This window comes from Oryx dammah, unplaced genomic scaffold (assembly GCF_014754425.2).
Source record: "Oryx dammah isolate SB20612 unplaced genomic scaffold, SCBI_Odam_1.1 HiC_scaffold_1, whole genome shotgun sequence".
Classification (NCBI taxonomy): domain Eukaryota; kingdom Metazoa; phylum Chordata; class Mammalia; order Artiodactyla; family Bovidae; genus Oryx; species Oryx dammah.
This window is the reverse complement of record NW_024070185.1, coordinates 43,386,285-43,407,330: the sequence shown is the minus strand read 5'-3', so window position 1 is coordinate 43,407,330 and position 21,046 is coordinate 43,386,285. Positions and strand designations below refer to the sequence as shown.

General features: G+C 41.3%; 1 protein-coding gene across 2 annotated transcripts in view; it reads left to right on the top strand.

The window, feature by feature from the left end:
- The window catches only part of DOCK8 (dedicator of cytokinesis 8), a 237,852-nt gene that overhangs the window by 196,613 nt on the left and 20,193 nt on the right, over window positions 1-21,046 (top strand). For both annotated transcript variants that reach the window (XM_040248157.1, XM_040248226.1), the window contains 13 exons: window positions 297-479; window positions 819-951; window positions 1,881-1,968; window positions 5,989-6,085; window positions 7,713-7,847; window positions 8,822-8,974; window positions 10,024-10,182; window positions 10,859-10,959; window positions 11,717-11,909; window positions 16,405-16,548; window positions 17,966-18,097; window positions 18,557-18,691; window positions 20,325-20,414. In XM_040248157.1, coding sequence (XP_040104091.1) covers window positions 297-479; window positions 819-951; window positions 1,881-1,968; window positions 5,989-6,085; window positions 7,713-7,847; window positions 8,822-8,974; window positions 10,024-10,182; window positions 10,859-10,959; window positions 11,717-11,909; window positions 16,405-16,548; window positions 17,966-18,097; window positions 18,557-18,691; window positions 20,325-20,414 — 1,743 coding nt within the window. The remainder of the gene's footprint in view (window positions 1-296; window positions 480-818; window positions 952-1,880; window positions 1,969-5,988; window positions 6,086-7,712; window positions 7,848-8,821; window positions 8,975-10,023; window positions 10,183-10,858; window positions 10,960-11,716; window positions 11,910-16,404; window positions 16,549-17,965; window positions 18,098-18,556; window positions 18,692-20,324; window positions 20,415-21,046) is intronic.

Genomic DNA, 21,046 nt, shown 5'->3' with positions numbered 1-21,046 from the left:
CCAGGCAAGAGTACTGGAATGGGGTGCTGTTGCCTTCTCCGGCTCCTGAACAGAGAGTGTCCACAATTACATGGCTGAAAGCCTCATTAGAATACTGCCCCGGACCAGCCCTTTTCCCAGCAGCCTAGCTCAAAGAACACAGCTTCCACTGCCAGGAGAAAGCAGAGTTCCCCTAAAGAGACCCCCAGCCCAGGAAGAAGTACAGACACTGTGTCCTAAGAAACCAGCATTCCTTTCATTGTGTCTGCTGCTCAACCTCTTCCCTTGCATCCATCTCCCAATCTGCCTCCTTCCAGCCCTACAAGCAGTACAACATGCTGAACGCTGACACGACCCGAAACCTCATGATCTGTTTCCTGTGGATCATGAAAAATGCGGACCAGAGCCTCCTTAGGAAGTGGATTGCCGACCTGCCATCCATGCAGCTAAACAGGATTTTAGATCTCCTTTTCATCTGTGTCTCATGTTTTGAATACAAGGTATCTCTCAAGTTCTGTCTTGTCACTGTTCCCCCTCTGTTTGGGCAATGGCAGCACCCTTAATTTTGTCTTATTTCTGTATTAAAGTCTATAAACTCTTTGCATATCCGTAACCTATCTAGATATGATAATTCTACCGGGAAAGGATCTCTGTCTTCTTCAGAGAGAATGTCATTCCCGCCGACAGAATTTCAGCCAGAGGACCCCCCCAGAACAGGGTGTCTGTGTAGCATATGTCCAAACTGGCTGATGTCACCATGAGGTGTTCTGTCTTTAGGATTCTCCCCCTGAACAGAGAGCTCCCCAAACTTAATGAACTCCTGCCTCTGTCCTGTCCAGGGAAAACAGAGTTCTGACAAAGTCAGTACCCAAGTTCTGCAGAAGTCGAGGGATGTCAAGGCCAAGCTGGAAGAGGCTTTGCTCCGAGGGGAAGGGGCCCGAGGGGAGATGATGCGGCGCTGCCGGACTCCAGGTGTGTTGGGTCAGCCCTTCCCTGCTCTCCGTCAGCAGAGTTTGGTATCCTTTGTGGGGATGAGCATCCTCCCCACATGATGAGTAGACACCATCACTTTCTTAACACGTTGTGGTAATAGAGACAAGCAGATTCTAGGATTCGGCACACGATGAATGTGATATTAGCCGAATTCCTCTAAGGGAAAGCTCCTTTTCTGAGATCACAGGAGCCCTGAAAATATCCTCAGATGGCATCTTCTGTTTAAAACTTACTGGTGGTAAAAGATCCCATCCAAGAATATGAGTCGTGGGATGGTGAATGGTGTCTCCCTCACTTCTCCCCGGGATATTTGAGGAGTCTTTGTAGATAGTCTTACTGGATAGTTCTGTTTCCAAGATCATTTCCCCAGGTCATGCAGGGTTTACTAGAGTAGGTCCAGTCCCTTCCTGCAGTGGTCTTAGAGGGTCCTACCCCACAGTCTGAGAGTGATCTCCAAAAGGCTGAGTTCTTCTCTTTAGGGCATATCAGCCTTATCCATTGTGCTTAAAACAAAGTGATGGTTCCTGCTCTTCAATGGGACATGGTGGCAGGGAACTTGGAAGGAGCTGAGCTTCTCAGGGGTGGTTGGGCACCCTTTTTCAATACCAGCACTCTTCATAAATAAATAATTTGGGGAGAAACCCTGTTTCACTGGAACCCTGTGTCCATGGGAGGAGATGTGCTTGCCAACACTCCAGAAAGGCTTCTGAGGTCTAGCCTGTCAATCAAAGAGCAGACTAACCCATCCCAGACTTGGTTGTGAGTTTGGCCTCCCACCAGCACCAGCATGGATTCTAATTATCCGGAGAAACAGCACTGAGTCCCTTCAGTTGAGCTTATTACAGAACTTCCGGTTATCTTGCTACTACTGCTAATCAAATTCCTGTTGTGCATTTCTTAACTCCTAGGGAATGACCGATTTCCAGGCCTAAATGAAAATTTGAGATGGAGGAAAGAGCAGACACATTGGCGGCAAGCTAATGAGAAGCTAGATAAGTAAGTCACTCAGCAACTTTGTGCCACTTTTACCTAAAGTTCAAAACGATTTTTCCCAGGCTACTTGTGTTACTGAAACAACTACATCCTTCCAAGGGTAAGGAAATGAAACATCATTATCTATATACATTTAGTTCATCCAGGGTTCCAGGATAATCAATGGTATAAAGAGTTATGATTTCCAGCTCTTAAACATTTATCACATTAATAAGCATTTAAAGAAAACTAATGTTTAGCAATCTCAGCTAGCTTAACAAAGGCTGCTGATGGGTCAGGACAGGGTACCCAGAACCACATCATTTCAATCCATATTTCCACTCCAGAAATGTGTACAAAGATGTATATTCAGGGATATTTATGTCAGTATTCAGTTCAGTTCAGCTCAGTCACTCAGTCGTGTCCGACTCTTTGCGACCCCATGAATCACAGCACACCAGGCCTCCCTGTCCATCACCAACTCCCGGAGTTCACTCAGACTCGCGTCCATCGAGTCAGTGATGCCATCCAGCCATCTCATCCTCTGTCATCCTCTTCTTCTCCTGCCCCCAATCCCTCCCAGCATCAAAGTCTTTCCCAATGAGTCAACTCTTTGCATGAGGTGGCCAAAGTATTGGAGTTTCAGCTTTAGCATCATTCCTTCCAAAGAAATCCCAGAATTACATAAATTTAAAAAAAAATTGTTGTTTAGTCACTAAGTCTTGTTCAACTCTTTGCAACCACATGGACTGTAGCCTGCCAGGTTCCTCCGTCCATGGGATTTCCCAGGCAAGAATACTGCAGTGGGTTGCTATTTCCTTCTCCAGCGGATCTTCCTGAGCCAGGGATCGAACTCGAGTTTTATGTGTCTCCCAAGTCTCAATGTGCCTCCACTGGAAGGCAGATTCTTTATTGCTGAGCCACCAGGGAAGCCCCACACAAAATTGAAACATTCTAAATGCTAAAGAATAGGGAAATAGATAATGAAATATTAGGTTGGCATTTAAATGTTTCCGAATCATTTTAATGATATGGGAAATGCTTTTGATTCAATGTTAAGTGAACAAAGCAGACTAGACATTTGTTTTTAGAGTATAATTTTAAATCTCTACAGATAGTAGATATATTTTTGAAAGATTGGAAGGAAATTTACCAAAACATTAGCCATGATTTTCTCTGTGTTGAGAATGTTTTCCTTTTTATACTTTTCTGTATTTCCTACAATGAATGTGTTTTATGATATATTATTATCAGAAAATAATGTTAAAGTAAAAGAAGAAAAACCTGCTTGGATTGCAATATATGCTATATCCATATTGCAATATACACCACAATTTGGACCTATGAGGGCTAAAACTAAATTGTTTAAATAGATAGTACATATTAATATCTGCTGTTCCTGTTAGCAAGAGGTAGCCTAATGAATCCTGGGGTTCACTGGCAAGACATTACGTGGCTTAAGACAGCGCCTCCCCACATGCATACACTTGGCAAGGCATACGCAGGGTATCCCCATGGTATATAAAACATCCGTTATAAGGAGGGGTGGGGGATGAGGTGGGCTTGAGTAGCAGTGTTTTCTTATAAATAAATATGTTGCTATCTTTGTTGTTATCACAAGAATGGATCATTCTGGTTCATTTATGAGACTTTTGGAAGTCAAGTTTATTTTAAAACATTAAGGCGATAAATATTTTTATTACATGTGTTACTTGTATAGCCCAGTTGCTCCTCTCAGGAATCGTATCCATTTGCTTTGGGTATTTTGTGCTTGTTCTGAGTTCCCTGAACTGATTTATAAACTATTGATTCTGAGAGTCTGCAAGTTCTAATTTAGGCATCGAACAACCCCCTCCTCCCCCCGCCTGCACCACCACACACAAATTAAAGAACTGTTGTATGTAGTTAGTTAACACAGAACTGCTTAGGCAGTTAGGCCATCTACTCCATGAGATTAAAAGAAGAGCCGAACAGAAAGCATGATTGCCTGGGCTGTGTAAGTGGATGTTTGGGGAAACCTTTCCCTTTTGTCACAGAAACAACACAGTACTGAGGCTTTCCATACAGGGCACACCAAACCCCTCCAGGTCAAGTCAGCCCTGAGCTGTGTTTTGGGCTGCTTGTTACCAGAGGTAATGATTCACTTCTGATCATCTTCATGGGTGACTTTTTAAAAGAGAAACCGTAGTAAATTATAACCATGCAAGTTAGCTGTTTGGAAAACTTTTGTAATTATAGCAGTGGTGTCTTTCACCTTCTTTTAGATCACTTTTCAATGATTTTGGCTCTGTTTCTTTTAGAGCAGTCATTTTCAACCCGGCTGTACATTAAAATCGCCTGGGGAGTTTTAATAGCTCCCAGTGCTCAGATGTACCCCAGGCCAGTTAATTCAGGATCTTCAGCAATGGGACCCAGAAAACAGTATGTGGTGAAAGCCCCATTTGATTCTTGTGAAGTCAGATTTGAGAACCATTGTTTTGAAGAAATAGCTGATAGGCTTTTTAAATCCAGATTAGTGGTGATGATGGTTGCACAACATGAGTATACTTGGGACCACTTAACTGTACACTTAAAAATGGTTAAGGTGGTAAGTTTTATGTTGTGTGTATTTTGCCACAATTTAAAAACTTGGGGAAAAAACCCCAGATGAGGTCATGCTAGATCTGCACTGTCCGATACAGTAGCCATGGTGGTACAGTAAGTGAAAATAGACATGTCAGATTTTGAACTTAGCACAGATAAAAGAATGTGAAATATCTCATTAATACATTTTATTGTGATTACACAGCAGCAATATTTTTGGTATATTGGGTTCAGTAAAATATATTAACATTAATTTCACCTGTGTGGCTACTACAAAATAGAAAATGACCCAAGTAACCCCCCATTATGTTTCTGTTAAATAGCTTTGCTCTAAATCGAAACCTACCAGTAAATTAATAAAAAGAAGCTTTTCTGTTTCACTTATTTTACATAAATATTGTCATTTGGAGAATGAGGGAAAAGTATAGAGCAGCTTGGGACCACAGAGCCTATCCTAGGCATGAAAACATGTAAAACATAGAAAGTGTTAATTCTGAGTCCTCAATGGTACATAAGCAACAGCAATGCCCCCATCATTGGGTGAAGGGACTCGAGCACAGCTAAGTGATGATCTTGGACCAAGACTTTTGAGCTCATATCAGGATGCCCCAGCCCCTATGGCAACACTTTAGCCACTGGGACATCTTGAGAGAGTCAGTTCTTCACACTTCCCTTTGCTGGCCACTAACTTTGAAGATACGAAATTTCTCTTTCCAGCTTCACTTGAAATTTATGAGAACGGATGAATTAATACATAAAATGTTCTGATTCCTTAAAAAGAAGAACCTAATAGAAAAGCAGCACTAGGTAATTTCCCATTCCCTAGGGGGTAATAAACACTGACATCCAGCAGGAAGTTAGATGGTGTGCCCGACAGGAATGCAGCCTTGCTTCCCATTGGAAAAGGACAAAAGGCCCATACTTGACTGTGCAACCCCAAAGCAGTCTTTGGAAAGTCAAGACACTGACTCTTGCCTGACCACTTCTGAAACATCATCCTTTCCTAATCCAGCAGCATCGTGATTAGCCAAATTCACGACAAACCCAGTCTCACTTCCTCTAGCTTGTTGCAGAGGCCTTCTGGCTCAGGTTGGGAGATGATTCTCACAGGTGAAATGCAAGAATGACCCTCAAGCTTTAAGCAACAATCTGATTGGCTGGCCTAATTGCTAGTAATAACCAATAATTGCTTTTCTACCCATTTGTTATTTTTATAATTGTCATCATTCTTCATAATAGTGGGGATGCGGATGGCCAGGAGGCTCTACCTAGAAAATCTTTTAACCAGGCTCCAATTACACAAGGTACCTATATTCCTTAGTTGCCAGTGACCAGCTGCTTTGTTTTCACTCCTAGATTGACTCTTCAAAAGATTTCTTTACACTTGGCATATGAATTACCATCATCAGGAAAAGACCAGATTTGATGTGCACTTTAATTTAACCTCTTTTTGTTTCTTAGAACAAAGGCAGAGTTAGATCAAGAAGCCTTGATCAGTGGCAATCTGGCTACAGAAGCAAATTTAATCATCCTTGATATGCAGGAAAACATTATCCAGGTGAGGACAACAAACTCCTGATCTGTTCAACATGAATATGTCCACTGGAATTTAATAAGAATCCTTTATAGAAAATTGAGAAAAATAAGCGTGATGAAAATGATTTTTGTTTAATGAAGTCAGGAAGTTTACTATTTACAGTGAAAGTGAGTTACTCAGTTGCATCCGACTCTTCGTGACCCCATGGACTGTGCAGTCCTTGGAATACTCCAGGCCAGAATACTGGAATGGATAGCCTTTTCCTTCTCCAGGGGATCTTCCTGACCCAGGGATCAAACTCAGGTCTCCCTCATTGTAGGTGGATTCTTTACCAGCTGAGCCACAAGGGAAGCCAGATAAAGGAAGTGAAAGTGAAAGATTATTTACAGTAGTGGAAACTATTTACAATAGCATCCACCTTAGAAATTCCAGAAATACTCAAAACAGAACATTTTTCTGGATTCATTGACTTGATGTTCACTTGGAAAGAGTTAGGTGCTTGACAGACTGACCCTCATAGTTAAATCTACTTGAGCATATGCAAAGATTATAATGTCAGTGGTGGGCTTATAATTCAATACCTATAATAGTTGTGGTAGATAGGTTTTTGTGTTTTTTTTTTTTTGCTAGGTCAACCCCATTTGAATTATGGTTGATGTCTGTATGGGAGCTAAGATATGACTGGACGAAGTAAAAAGAGTGTAAAGTGTGATTAATGATGTCTGTTTTGGACACAAATTAATAAAAAAAAAATCTGTGCCACGAATTTGCCAACCCTGCTGTAGAAAAGTATTATATCACTGTGAACTTTACAGTAATGCAGTTCACCATACTAATTTCATCTTCTAAGTGAATGTTCCCAGAAATTCTCAAGATGTCTAGGTGATAACGCTTTTAGTTAACCTCAGAAATGTGTCCTTACATGTTTCCAATGAAAAATCATTTATTAAAATGGATCCAGTATTGTTTCTAGGGCTAGAAAAGGAAATATCGTCAAAATACAGTTGAACCTTAGTAATCCAACTTTTGTCTCTTAAAATGTAATCATTGTATAAAAATAAAGACAAAAAGTATATGGTATCTTTGATAAATACTTGGTATCAAATACTTGGCATCACATTGATTATATCTTTATACAGTACTGCTTTGAATGTTGTCTTCTTAACATCCGTGCTCAAAATGTACGTGCAGTTTTCAAAGGCAGTTGAAAATTGTTATTGACATTGGTGGTATTAGTCCTGCTGCAGGTGATACATAAGCTTCTATTTAGAAACGTCCACTGCCACAAGCAGCCCCTGGGAGGCTCACAAGGAAAGCTGTGCCTTGTATACAAGGAAAAAGACCTTTCTAAAAGCTTACCCAGGATGAGGGGGAGGTGTGCTTTATAGCTTGGGTTAGTGGCCCAGAATAAGGCGTAAATCCCAAATTAGTTGGGAGTTTTGGAATAAAGTCATGTGGAAATAGGGCTTCAGCACTCCTGGTGATGGACTATATGCGGGGTACTTTCTCAAATCCTTAAGATCATAGACCAAGAGATGAAATGTCAGCCTCACTGTGCTAATTGCCAAAAGTATCTACTTTTGTCTTCCCCCCTCAGTTCAGGGGCATAGCACAGGGATACACTGATGCTGTTCTTCTCTTCCCCCAGTCTAGCTCGGCTCTGGACTGCAAAGACAGCCTTCTGGGAGGCGTGCTAAGGGTCCTTGTGAATTCTCTGAGCTGTGATCAGAGCACCACATACCTAACTCACTGCTTTGCAACACTCCGTGCTCTCATTGCCAAGGTAAGCATGGGATGCTTGTTCTCTTACTCCTAATTAAGAGTTAAGATTCTCATCAGTCGAGCTTCACGTGTCTTGCTTCGGGTGCATGAAAACCCGCAGGCCACCACTGTGTTAGGTGACACTGAGGTAAAAGCCTTAAGTCTCGTTAGGAAGGTAGCAGATACACTGGTTCTGTGAGACTCACCAGTGCCTCTCACATTAGAAATGTGGGCCCACTCACTGAAGACATGAGAATGGAAATCAATTGAGCAGATTTGTTTTTCACCTTTTTTTCATTAATATCTTATCTGAATGAGATTCAGTTCCTCTGCATGACTCCCATTAGTGAGTCTTACAAAATGTCATATCATAAAATGCCAGAAAGTTTAGAAATACATTTCTCATAGCCTGAAGAATATAAATTTTCCGAAAGTAAAATGGTGTATTGCAGATCTCTGTGCTCCACCCCCCAGCCCCCTCCACTTTATTGAAAATCTTGGTTGTTGACCTCTACTTGGTATCTTTTACATTTAGAATAGTGGACTCCTGGGGCTTCCCTGGTGATCCAGTGGTTAAGACTCTGCATTTTCAGTATTTTGATCCCTGGTTGGGAAACTAAGATCCCACAAGCCATGAGACACAGCCGAAATAAAGTGGACTCTCTCTGCTCTCACCTGTCGGGATCATTTGCTCTTAGTCACCAATAATTTCCAGGGAAACATGGGATAATTCCTTCAGAGCTGTGACTCCACCTGGCTAACCATGCAGATAATTATGTAGCCTTGATCTTAGTAAGCAGCTCCTAATGAGATCAAGTCAACTCCATTGCCTCAGTTCATCTTCTGACTCAAGTAACTCATTATCTTTATGGAGCAGTGCATTAAGTCTTTTGGGCTTTGCTTGTCCAAGCAGACATTGAATATCTCAACAGGCATCTGGTCCAGAAAGGGTATGAATGTGCCAAGTGGTGTCTAATGCCGCTGCGTCTCTCCTAGTTTGGCGACTTGTTGTTCGAGGAGGAAGTGGAGCAGTGTGCAGACCTGTGTCAGCGAGTGCTGCACCACTGCAGCAGCAGCATGGACATCACCCGCAGCCAAGCCTGTGCCACTCTCTACCTCCTCATGAGGTTCAGCTTTGGAGCCACCAGCGTAAGTGCTCAAGGGGACCGCGAGTCAAGAGTCAGTGCAGAGCACTATGGAGGAAAAGTGTGCACTATTGCAGCTGACTTCTACCCTGTGTGAAGGGAACCATTGGACCTGTAGATGGACAGCAGCTTTTTTCTGAATTTCCATCTAGAAGTAAATTATTAAGACTGATGAATGCAGTGTTTTCCATCAGTGTGTTTCCATAAGAAATGAATGGCTATGTGTAGATTCAAGGTTGTCATCTGTGGGTGAAAAATACAACAGAATTAGGACTTTGGAAGAGTGTCTCTTGTTTCCACATTCTGATTGACGGGTGCCAGAATGACCTGTGGAAGAGACTTTGAGATGATCACTATCATCTATGCCTGAGTGTTCACTGAAGCTTAGTAGCCTTTGGAATTCAGCCTTAGTACAGCACAGTCTTAGTTGACCTAGATTTTGGTGTGGTCTTTTGCAGTTTACATTTGTGGTCATGTTAATGAGCATGTTCAACTGATATTAAGGTAATTTGGTCCATGGAAGAAAGGCAGGGTCCTCAGAATGTATTAGGTGTGGCTATTGAGAAGCCTTTAGGACATTTGTCAGAGTCCCTTGGAATCACCATATTTTTCCATGGGCCTAGAAGGAAAGGAGAAACAGAACGTCAGTGCCTACCCAGAGTCCAGAAATCTCAGAAATCTTGCCCATGTAGATTCTGCTCCTCTTTGAAGTTTAAATAAAGTTCTAAGAAGAGGAATCTTGGCACGAAAGGAGACATTCTGTGACCCAGCTGTGCAGGAACCTTTCAGCGTTAATGCACAGAGCTGGCCCAGTCCTCAATGAAAATTTAAAGGGAGCTGAAAGATTTATGTCAGAGCAATACCCATTTAAACCATTTAAACAACAATATGAATCATGAGGAAAGTATGGCTCACATTTCATTGGGAAAAAATGAAATGATTGATCTTGGGTAAAGGAAACACTAGAGAGTTATTGTTGTCTGGCTCTACCTCCTCCAGTTATCTACTAGCTGACTGCTTCTTGTTTGTTCCACCATTTTTCCCCTGACTCAGAACTTTGCAAGAGTAAAGATGCAAGTAACCATGTCTCTGGCATCTTTGGTGGGAAAAGCACAAGACTTTAATGAGGAGTACCTGAGAAGATCCTTGAGGACAATTTTGGCCTATGCAGAAGAGGACACAGCCATGCAGACCACTCCTTTTCCCATGCAGGTAAACCGAAGAGCATGCTTTGTCTCATACGTGGGTCTGGGATCAGCCAGTTTTAAACCTCTGTGTGTGTCCGACTCTTTTTGACCCCGTGGACCGCAGCCCACCAGGCTCCTCCGTCCATGGGATTCTCCAGGCAAGAATACTGGAGTGGGTTGCCATTTCCTTCTCCATATACATACATATATATGTGTGTATATAAGATATATAACATATATTTTATATAACTTTTATGAAATATAATTATGTCATATGATATAGATAATTATGCAAAATATTGTCATATGCATTATATGGAACCTAAGCTGAGGTCCTAAGCTGCCTCCTAGTTGTTATAAAAAGCCCTGATGTCCAGAGTACAGTTGCAGGCTTACATGTTACAAAGAACTGAAACTAATTTAACCAAAAAAGTACTGGAGAGGGAAGATAGTATAAGGATTCAGGACTAATACATGGATGTCAGAGGCCAACTCACGTATAGGCCTTGGCAGTGCCTGGACCTGCAAAGATGAAGGTCAAAGAGGATCCAGTCTAGACTTCCCTCCACCTGTGATCTCTCCTATCTTAGCAAAGCCTGCTCATGACTGCCCCTTGGACTCTCAGTGCAGTCCTAACTTTCTGTTACTATGGACTACAATGCTAAGGTTGTTTGGGGTATACACTTTTTTTTTCCTTCCAGGTGGAAGAACTTCTCTGCAATCTGAATAGCATCTTATATGACACAGTGAAAATGAGGGAATTTCAGGAAGATCCTGAGATGCTTATGGATCTCATGTACAGGTGAACTTCTCTGATGAAATCAAAAGTGTGTTACTTAAAGATCTAGGGTTTGCCACTATGGAGTTTTTATGAATATAATTATCACAGGAAATGTGGCTACACTGATTTGGCTAACAGCCAGAACTGTAATTAGAAATTGGTAAAAAATCATTATTTGGAGAGTATTGATTCATGTACACGTTTTCAGAAAGAGTTCCCTGATTTAAAGGGAGGTATATATTTTTAACATTATTTTCTACTTACCATAGAATGAGAGAAAAGAACTATCAACTGTTACATGAATTATATCTGAAATTTTTTCCACTTACATTCAGACATGCATGTAAGTTTCATTTAGAGATCATATTTTACTCTGTAATTTAAATTTTTGCTTTATAATCCTTGTTTTAGGAGAAACTACTTACAAAGACAAAATTGTTCTGACATGATATCATAAGAATGGTAGTATTTTTGTCTTCTGTTATTATTTTGAGATAAAGGAAAGCAAAGGAAGAAAAATTACTAGTGCTCCATTCAAATATTCATCAGTTTATCAGGTCTTTTCTTCCCCCATAAATCTTTAACTAAATGATAGCATTCTTAGGGTCCTACACACCCTAAACATGAAATAAAAACAGTTGGACTGATACATGTTTGCCTTTTCTCTTATTTTCTGAACATGCAGGCAAAACTCTTAAGGGGAAAAAAGTGTCCATACCCAATAGAAAAACAGTATCACTAACCAGTAGTCTTTGAAACTTTCTAAACCCATCTTCAGAATTGCCAAGAGTTACCAGGCATCTCCTGATCTGCGACTGACCTGGCTCCAGAACATGGCAGAGAAACACACCAAGAGGAAGTGCTACACGGAGGCCGCCATGTGCCTGGTACACGCGGCTGCTTTGGTGGCTGAATATCTGAGCATGTTGGAGGACCACAGCTACCTGCCCGTGGGCAGCGTCAGCTTTCAGGTGGGGGCCAGTTCACCTTTTCCTTTGGTGCAGTGGCTCTCATCTGGGGGCATTTGCCAATCTCTGGAAATATTTTTGGTTGTTACAACTGAGGGTGGGAGAGTGGGTACTAGTGGCATTTAATAGGTATAAAGCCAGGGATGATGCTAAACACCCTACGATGCATAGGACAGCTCCCACCACAAAAAATTTATCTGGCCCCCAAATATCAATATTGCCAAGGCTGAGAAGACCTGCTTTAGTGTATTATATTTGCCTCTTCTAATAGCTCTACCGTCTTGGGTTTTTTTTTTTTTAATTATTATTTACAGTGAATATAGATTTGATAGGCACTTTGACATTCCTAAATACTTTCACATCCATGATTTCATTTGACCTTCTCTGTAAACCAGTGAAACAGACAAATAGAGCAGATATTATTACTCCCGCTGCACAGATAAATTGAGAGAGCAACTTTTATAAGGTCATTTAAACTCTTTCTCAAAGACTTGTAACTGGCACAGTATACTGACAAATGTGAAAGTATTTTTTCCAAATATTGGAGAAATTATTCCCCTCCGGGCCCATTCCTTTGATTACACTCCCCAACTCTTTAACATCTTCCTCTCTAATCTAAAATTGAGAAAGAACCAAATGACCTGGGAAGGAAAAAAGGGCTGAATCAATACTGTCTTAGGATAAGCTGAATATTACCCATAGTTAGCAATGGGAAATTGTCTTGCAATGTCAGTGGTCACTTGGACTGTTTTTGCTGAGTACTTTTAACAGTCTTTAGAGGAAACAAAAATTTTATGGGTACTTTTAGAGGCCTAATCTGTAGAAATGACCATCCCTGAAACCTGTAACAGTATAGTACAGAAAGAGAGGCAGACTCACAAAGTCGTTTGCTTTACAAGTGTTTGGGTTATTCCTGTTTGAATTTACAGGACTGATTTTATAAAAGGCTTTATTCTCATTGTTGCTCTTCAACACAGTTTTGTGATGCTGTATGAACCAGAAAGAGGAGATAATACAAAGTAGCTTTCCCAGGCTTAGAAAGTAAGACACAAAAACTGCTGTTGGCAGAGCCAGGAGTTTCTGATTTCCTGAATACTGTTCACCAGGTAATCTGGGTATTGCTTCATATTATTAATTCCTCCTTTCTTATGGTCTTCAATACCAATAATATTTGTCATTTCATTCTCAGCAAATAAATTTTATTCTCAATTCAGAAATGTTCATTATAAAAAGCCAAAAATTTAATTCTTACCCAAAAAGCATAAAAATATCACACCTGATTTTGAATCACATAATAGTGAAGAAAGGTATAAAAACCAATTTTAGATATACTGTTTTTTTGCCAGATTTGTTTTGACCATTTGATATTAGCAAGGAAAAATATAAGTACTACTCTTTCAGTTCCCAGAAATCTTTGGGCTTACCACTTAATGTGGAATTATGTCATCCTTTTGTCTTGTTTCATTAACTAAACTATTGCTTATAAACTTTAATGCCTTTTTCCCATTTACTGTATTTTATTTTATCACTTAAATATTAATGGCATTTAATTAGTGTTTCATATAAGCCTTGCAATTCTTATTTCACCTAGAATTCTATTGCTTATAGTAAGTCATACCAAGGTGAGTAGAATAGTTATTCTGGAAACAACAGAAAAACTCCATGTTGTCCCTATGTGGGGGCATATAGCTCTATTTTTTCATAGATCTTTATTCACTCATTCATTATTTTAGGTGATATTTATTGACCATTTATTTTGTCCTCATGAACTTTACGTTCCAGCCAGAGAGTGACATCCTATAGCTAATTCTTCCATTTCTTATTCAATTACAATTATGACAACTGCTGTAATAAAAAGGTACAAGAAAGTGTGAGTATTTATCACGTGACCCAGCTTGGGAGCCATGGAATGTTCAGAAAGACAAGGAAAGGGAAGGGGAAGCAGAAGGAACTGTGAAGAATGAGGTCTTCAACACACAGAACGTGGTGAGAAGAGAAGCCAAATTACCCTGATGCTTATGAACCAAATCTCCTTTCTCTCGAATGAGACATAGCAAACCTTTTAGGAAATGTGTGCTTGCACATGGCAGAAACCATAACCCAGACTGACCTAAGGTAGAAATGGAATTTATCAGCTTACATGAGAGAGATGAGTCTGGAGTAGCACCTGCCAAACTGGACCTAGGGGCCCAAACAATGTCATCAGACCTCAGTGTCATCATCACTTCCAGTCTCCGCTTTCTGTCAGCTCAGCTTCTTTCTTCACTGGCTTCCCACACTCACTGAGACATATTTGTTCACATGTCCCTAGCTTCAAGTCCAGGAGAGTAGAGAAATGCCTTATTTCCAGAAGCTGCAGAGACCGTCTCAGTGCATCTGTTGGTTCTGACCGGGTCATCTGCTCGTCTCTGAACCAATCATAGTGGCCAGAGACATGGAATGCTATGATTGGCTGGATGAGAGTTGAGGTCTACACCTGGAGTTATGGATGGTTTCCCAGGAGGCTTTACTTTATAGAAGGATGAAGGAATTTGGGGCAGCATTAACAACAGATGTCCAGTGTTGATTTCTTAAATGCTGTGTGCTTTAGTTTTCAACCTTGTTCTGCTCCAATAAAATTGAAGTTTTGGAAAGGAATTATAAACTGGAGATAAATAAATCTGTGCAAGGAAAATAACCCTGAGGCCACTGAATTCCAAGGAGCTGAGATCGTTGAATGTGTGCCCCAGAGTGCAGTATTTATTCCACAAATGTAGATATGTCTACATTCTTAGATACTGATGTTACTTTTACCTCCCTGATTCTGAAGCCAGAAAAATCTGCTCAGAATCTTTTCCCTCTGACTACAGCTAATAAGACTGCTGCTGCTGCTGCTAAGTCGCTTCAGTTGTGTCCGACTGTGCGACCCCATAGATGGCAGCCCACCAGGCTCCCCCGTTCCTGAGATTCTCTAGGCAAGAACACTGGAGTGGGTTGCCACTTCCTTCTCCAATGTGTGAAAGTGAAAAGTGAAAGTGAAGTTGCTCAGTCGTGTCCGACTCGTAGCGACCCTGTGGGCTGCAGCCTACCAGGCTCCTCCGTCCATGGAATTTTCCAGGCAAGAGTACTGGAGTGGGGTGCCATCGCCTTCTCCAGCTAATAAGACTGCATAACTGCAAATATAGTCCTCTACATGTGGACAATTGCATCCAATACTGATAGTATTCGTTTCTTGGGTCATTAGATTTTTTCAACAAAATCTCTTGGACCTTCTGTTACTTCTAGTTCAGAAACATCATAGTAGAAAGACCAGGTTTGAAAAAAGACTGGTCACAAAAGGTTCTGAGAGTCTCCTGTATTCCCAAAACTACCTTATAAGAAGATACAGGACTGGAACAACTCTCTGCCTTGACGCTCAGGATGAGTCACTCAATCATGCTAGCCAGGCCAACAAGAGGCAGACAGACTTTACTTCAGTAGCCAACCCTGGTCAATTGATAGTGGTTGATTGGAGTACCATACTGAGAGGAGTTTTGAAAAAAGCTTCAGGAAAAAGAGTACTATAGTTAATCGGTTCTGTCTGCTATGAGTCTAGACGTATGAGGAAATAGCATGTGTGCTACCTGTTTGCCAGCCCTGAGCTACAGAGGTTTCCAGTTTTTCTAATGCTCCATGTGCATTTTTTCTGTATCCATGAGACAGATTAAAGAAAATGATTCTTGGCCTGTCAAAAGTATGAGAGTTCCTGCCAGAGCCAGAACTGGGGTGAGGTGAGCAAGGCATGTAAGTGCAGAATTTAAGGAAGCACTCACTCTCGGGGTCCAGCAAGTTCCAGGTCATATCTTACAGAACTCTGAGAGTGAGTGTTTCCTAAGTGTTATGACCTGGGGTTTTCACCTTGCTCACCCTAGCCCTGGCCCTGATCACTGCATTCTCTGTGAGAGACTTTCAGCTTTATGGTTTATGTAAAAAGAAAAGTGTATAGAAGGGAACAAAATGTTTGAGGGGAGAGAAAAAAACCCAGTAACTGCTGCATTTTCATAACGATTCCCATAAAGAAGGCCTTCCCATTTGCAGTTGTCATGTGATATTACGACTGTTCACCTACAAGCCAAGTCAGTAGTAGCAAGTACTTTACAGTTTCACTCAGCTGGTGAAACAAGGGGTCTAATTAACTTTTTAAAAAGTTAATTTTTGAAAACCACAATCCCTGCTGAATGTCCCTTAGGGTCCTTTCTCTAAAGCAGCTCAGCTGTTGTTACGTTGAGGTAAGTGTCCTCTCTGTATCTGCCAATGGTTAAAAAGAAAAGAAAATCTTGAGTTTTGAAGGTCAGTGGTTCTATGTGTTCTTTCAAAATGAGTGGCAGCCAGAGGCTGTTCTAGATGGAATTACAGCCCTTTTCCAGTCGTACAAGGTGAGGCTGTTGGCATGATGGCTTCCTCATCCCTACCATGGACTCCTGTGGTGCCGTTAGTCGGGTTCCCCAGTTCTCCGGGCTCATACTGCTTTCTCTTACAGAACATTTCTTCCAACGTGCTGGAGGAGTCTGCCGTCTCTGATGACACCCTGTCGCCTGATGAGGATGGGGTGTGCTCCGGCCGGTATTTCACAGAGAGTGGCCTGGTGGGCCTGCTGGAGCAGGCGGCCGAGCTCTTCAGCACGGTCAGTACACACCCCCCTCTGGGTCGCCACAGCCAGCCTGAACTTCAGTGCTGGTGCCCTGTGTGTGGGCGTTAGTGCCCAGCCAGTCAGTTCCACTTCATGACGACACCACGTGCAGGGATGCACAGGGCACGGGAGGGGCCGGAGGACTTTGATGTATGTAAATTGGCTCAGCTCTCAAGGAGGTGAGAAAGCCTTTCATCACTGCAATATTCTGGCTTTCGCTACATGCTCATTAGCTGGGCAGCAGTTTCACAGTATTATTTCCCTTTAATAGAGGTGGAAACTAAGCCACAGCAAGGTGAAATGGCTTGCCCAGGCTTACACAGTAAATCACAAGGCATGTTCTCATTCTCTTATTTACTCTCCTTGAGAGAACTCCTGGGGTGGAGGCTCTGGGAGAAGAGAAAAATAATAGACAGAGCTTTCCTGACAGCGGAGTAATCCTCAGGATTCTCACAGACCACAGACAGCGCAGAGGAATGTAGGAGTGGAAACCACAGACACTCCCCTCCCTCACTAACCTAATCTGGGTCTGTTGATGTTGTTCAGTCGTGTCCAGCTCTTTTGAGACCCCATGGACTCTAGCCCTCCAGGCTCTGCTATCCATGGGATTTCCCAGGCAAGAATATTGGAGTGGATTGCCATTTCCTCTTCCAAGGGATCTTCCCGACCCAGGGATTGAACCTGTCTCCTGCATTGAAGATTATTCTTCGCCACTGAGCCACCTGGGAAGCCCAGTCTGGGTCTAAATACTCCAAATTAAAGGAAAAAAATGTATAGATTAAGTTACTGAGTTTCAGGTCAGGAAAGAAAGTCTGTTGTTCATTTTCATAATTTCCCTACTCCCTCAAATTTTAACCCAAGTAAATATTTAATACTTCACTCAATTTAGCTGATCCAATTTGTTTTCATCCTAATATTTTTCATTCTTCTCTGCTTTTCATTTCCATGTTTCCACCCTACAACCGATGTATTTTAATTGTTGTTTTAATTATGTTCTGTTTTTCAGCTTTCCCTTTCAGAATCCAGATAACATCCAGGATACTTTGTTTTTCCTGAAATTCAAGAAAACCAGCTAGTTAGACTCCTAAGTATTTCCAAGCATTCAGTGAACATCTGGCTATATGAGGACCCCCATCTGGCTATATGATGCCCAAGATTGTCTTCCTGAATTGTTCTTAGTCCCTGCTGTAGTCTCCTGTCCTATTTTTTTCCCAGGAAACGCCTTTTTCCAACTTAACATTATCAGATAGGACCACTTAGCATGTGTCTAGTTCAGTTTGAATGCTAAAACCATCCCAAAGATACTCAGAGTTTATTCTTGCACTGTAAGATACTGTGGTGCCAATAATAAATCCATTCCCTAGTGTCCAGTGGATTAAATTCTCTTTGATTTTTTCCTCTTCTTTCCAAGGGACGACTGTATGAGACGGTTAATGAAGTCTACAAGCTGGTCATCCCCATTCTGGAAGCTCATCGAGACTTCCGGAAGCTGACCTCCACCCATGAAAAGCTGCAGAAGGCCTTTGACAGCATCATTAGCAAGGTAGCTGAGGATCCTGACTAACAAGTCCAATGATCTGATAGCAGGTGACTCTGACTAAGAGATGCTTAGCCCTTCTTCCTCTCTAGGGAGTGACTGACCTTATGGACATCAGTACTGTAGCTCTCTCCTATCAAATGGAAAAGGGCTGGAAATAGAGGACTAATTCAAACTGTGAAAGAAGGCAGTTGAATTACTTTGCAACCAGAAATGTGAAAATCTCTTAAATTCACTTAAAAGAAATCCTAGAAATCTTTCGTGGGGTTTTTTTTTTTTTTTTTTGCTATTATTTCCCAAGTTTGTTCTATAAACATCAATTTTTCAAAAGGTGTGAATTGTTTGTATTTGCCATAGGAATAAAATGCCTTGTAACCCAACAATAAAAGACTCCTGCCCTTTGCAACCCAATGGATCCTCATGAATTAAAAAACTAAGGAGAGGTTTTCTTATTTTGTACATCAGGGTCATAAGAGGATGTTTGGAACCTACTTCCGAGTTGGTTTCTATGGATCCAAATTTGGGGATTTGGATGAGAAGGAATTCGTTTACAAAGAGCCTGCAATTACCAAGCTTCCTGAGATCTCTCACAGACTAGAGGTAAGACAAGTGATTCTGGGTGATTAACATTGTATACTTTACAAAAAGCAAGTTGTAATGGGTCATTACAACAAAACTAAGAGTCATACATTCATCATTGATCCATATATAAAGTTTCCCACATAGCCTGTATAAAAGCAAGATATTAGGTGAAACCATGAGATAAAGCAAGGTAAGGATACCTATGTGCATGCTAACTCTTCAGTCACGTCTGACTCTTTGCAGCTCCTTGGACTGTAGCCCACCAGGCTCCTCTGTCCGTGGGATTCTCCAGGCAAGAATACTGGAGTGGATAGCCTCCTCCAGTAGATCTTCCTAACCCAGGGATCGAACTCGAGTCTCTTATGTCTCTTGCATTGGGAAGCAGGTCCTTTACCACTAGTGCCACCTGGGAGGCCCCATACTCTTCAAAGTTTGTAAATTTATATGGTGAATATTTTCAAGAATATCCAAATCAATGTCATGTGCTTTCTTGTAAACCTTCCCAAATTTCAGTAATAGTTTTTCAGCTTGGAGTTTATCATCTTGACTTTAAAGTCATCTGGCAAAATTATCAAATTTCCCCTAGAAAATTCTGTGGTCATCTTTTTGGTGTTACCAGGCAACATTCCGACTTATGATTTGGAGATGCTTGACTGTAGGCCCACTGTGTCCTGGGCACAGTGAACTCTTCCTCTTGATCCAAGGAGCACCCCTCTCTGGATAATCAGAATCAGCACCTAATCCCAGGTTCTGGCAGCCGCAATCCAACCTGCTGTTTACATTTGATCCAGAATGTAGCAGAAGAGAGCAGCATATTCTTGGAGGAAAAGCTGGAGAAAGGGAGAAACAACCTAGAGAAAAGTAAGAAAGAGAGAAACAGACATGGAAAGGGCCAGGTACTAAAAATTCAGGAGGAAAGTCATGGGGTGCCCCCTAAGCAAAATCATCTCAAGCTGAATAACTGGGTCCCTGAAATGCTGATGACAATTAACTGGAAATTCACTTTTTGCTTTCTTGCTATTGCTTTGAATTTATGTCCTTTCATGACTGTCAAACTTAAAACACTTTTGTTGTCAAATTGCTCCTTATATCAATACTATCTATCCATGCCAAAAGAGACAACAGACTTTAATCCTTACTTGACCCAATGAAGCCATGGTTCAAAGTGAATGGGTGACTTGCACAAAGTTTTTCAGCTCATGAGAGGAACTAGCAGTTGACCCCAGGCCAGTTGGCTTCCTAATATGTTTCCCCAATTTAGAACTAGAAGCATATATTTTATCTTCCTTTGCACTGTGGGTTGACACACTATGGGAAGCCTCATGACCTCCAAGTTCCTAGGGTACAAAAGGCGAGAAGTAAATAGTTCTATGCCCTGGAGCATCTTCTGGAAATAGATGATGCTGTTGAATTAAATGTCAAGCATACATTTTATACGGAAGTATAGATCAGTTTGCAAATGCTGGACTTCCTTTTATTTTTATTTTTGTCTCAGGAAATGCTGAACTTGCCTCATTAGCTCAGAAGGACATTAAATAATTCAGAGAGCACATTCTACCATACACTTGTTCCAAACTTATTCCACTTCTAGAGACAAAGAGTTGCAGCATGTTAAAATAACCTTTATAATCTGTTGGTTTCTCTTGCCTAGGCATTTTATAGTCAATGTTTTGGTGCAGAATTTGTGGAAGTGATAAAAGACTCTGCTCCTGTGGACAAAACCAAGTTGGACCCTAACAAGGTATGGGAATATTGCAAAAAATAGCCATCTGGCTCTGATTCCCTTTGTTCTACCCCCAAAACATAAGATGACCTCCTCTGTCTGGACTCCACATCATTTCAATGCAACCAAATTGTTTTTGTTGTTTACGGTGTAACAGTTAAGTCTTAAACCATACTCGATGGCAGGGATCGTAATAGGAGCCACGATTTATTAAAGACCAGCTGTATGCCTGACACTGTATTAGACCCTTTACATACACCATTGCATTTCATCCTCCTACAGCTCCTCGATGTAAATATTGTTATTCCCATTTTACAGATGAGAAAAGTAAGATCTAGAATAGGTAAGAAACTTCCAAGATCATGCAAGTGTCAAAGCCAGTATTCAAACTTGAGGTCTGTGATCCTCAAACTTGCACTTCTAATCACTTCTTTACTGCCCTTCTATTAAAACTTTGAATCCTCAATTTAAAGTATGTTGAAAAGATACAAACTTCTCACTGACAGCATTTGGTGGAGGCATTCTTTTCAGCCAAATCCAGGGTCATTGTGCTGTTGAAGGAATGATGAAAAGGGCTTGGACTTCAGTTTCCTCACTTTTCATATGAGGGTGTATTCTGTCTCACCCCCAGCTGGGTGTACCACAGTGCA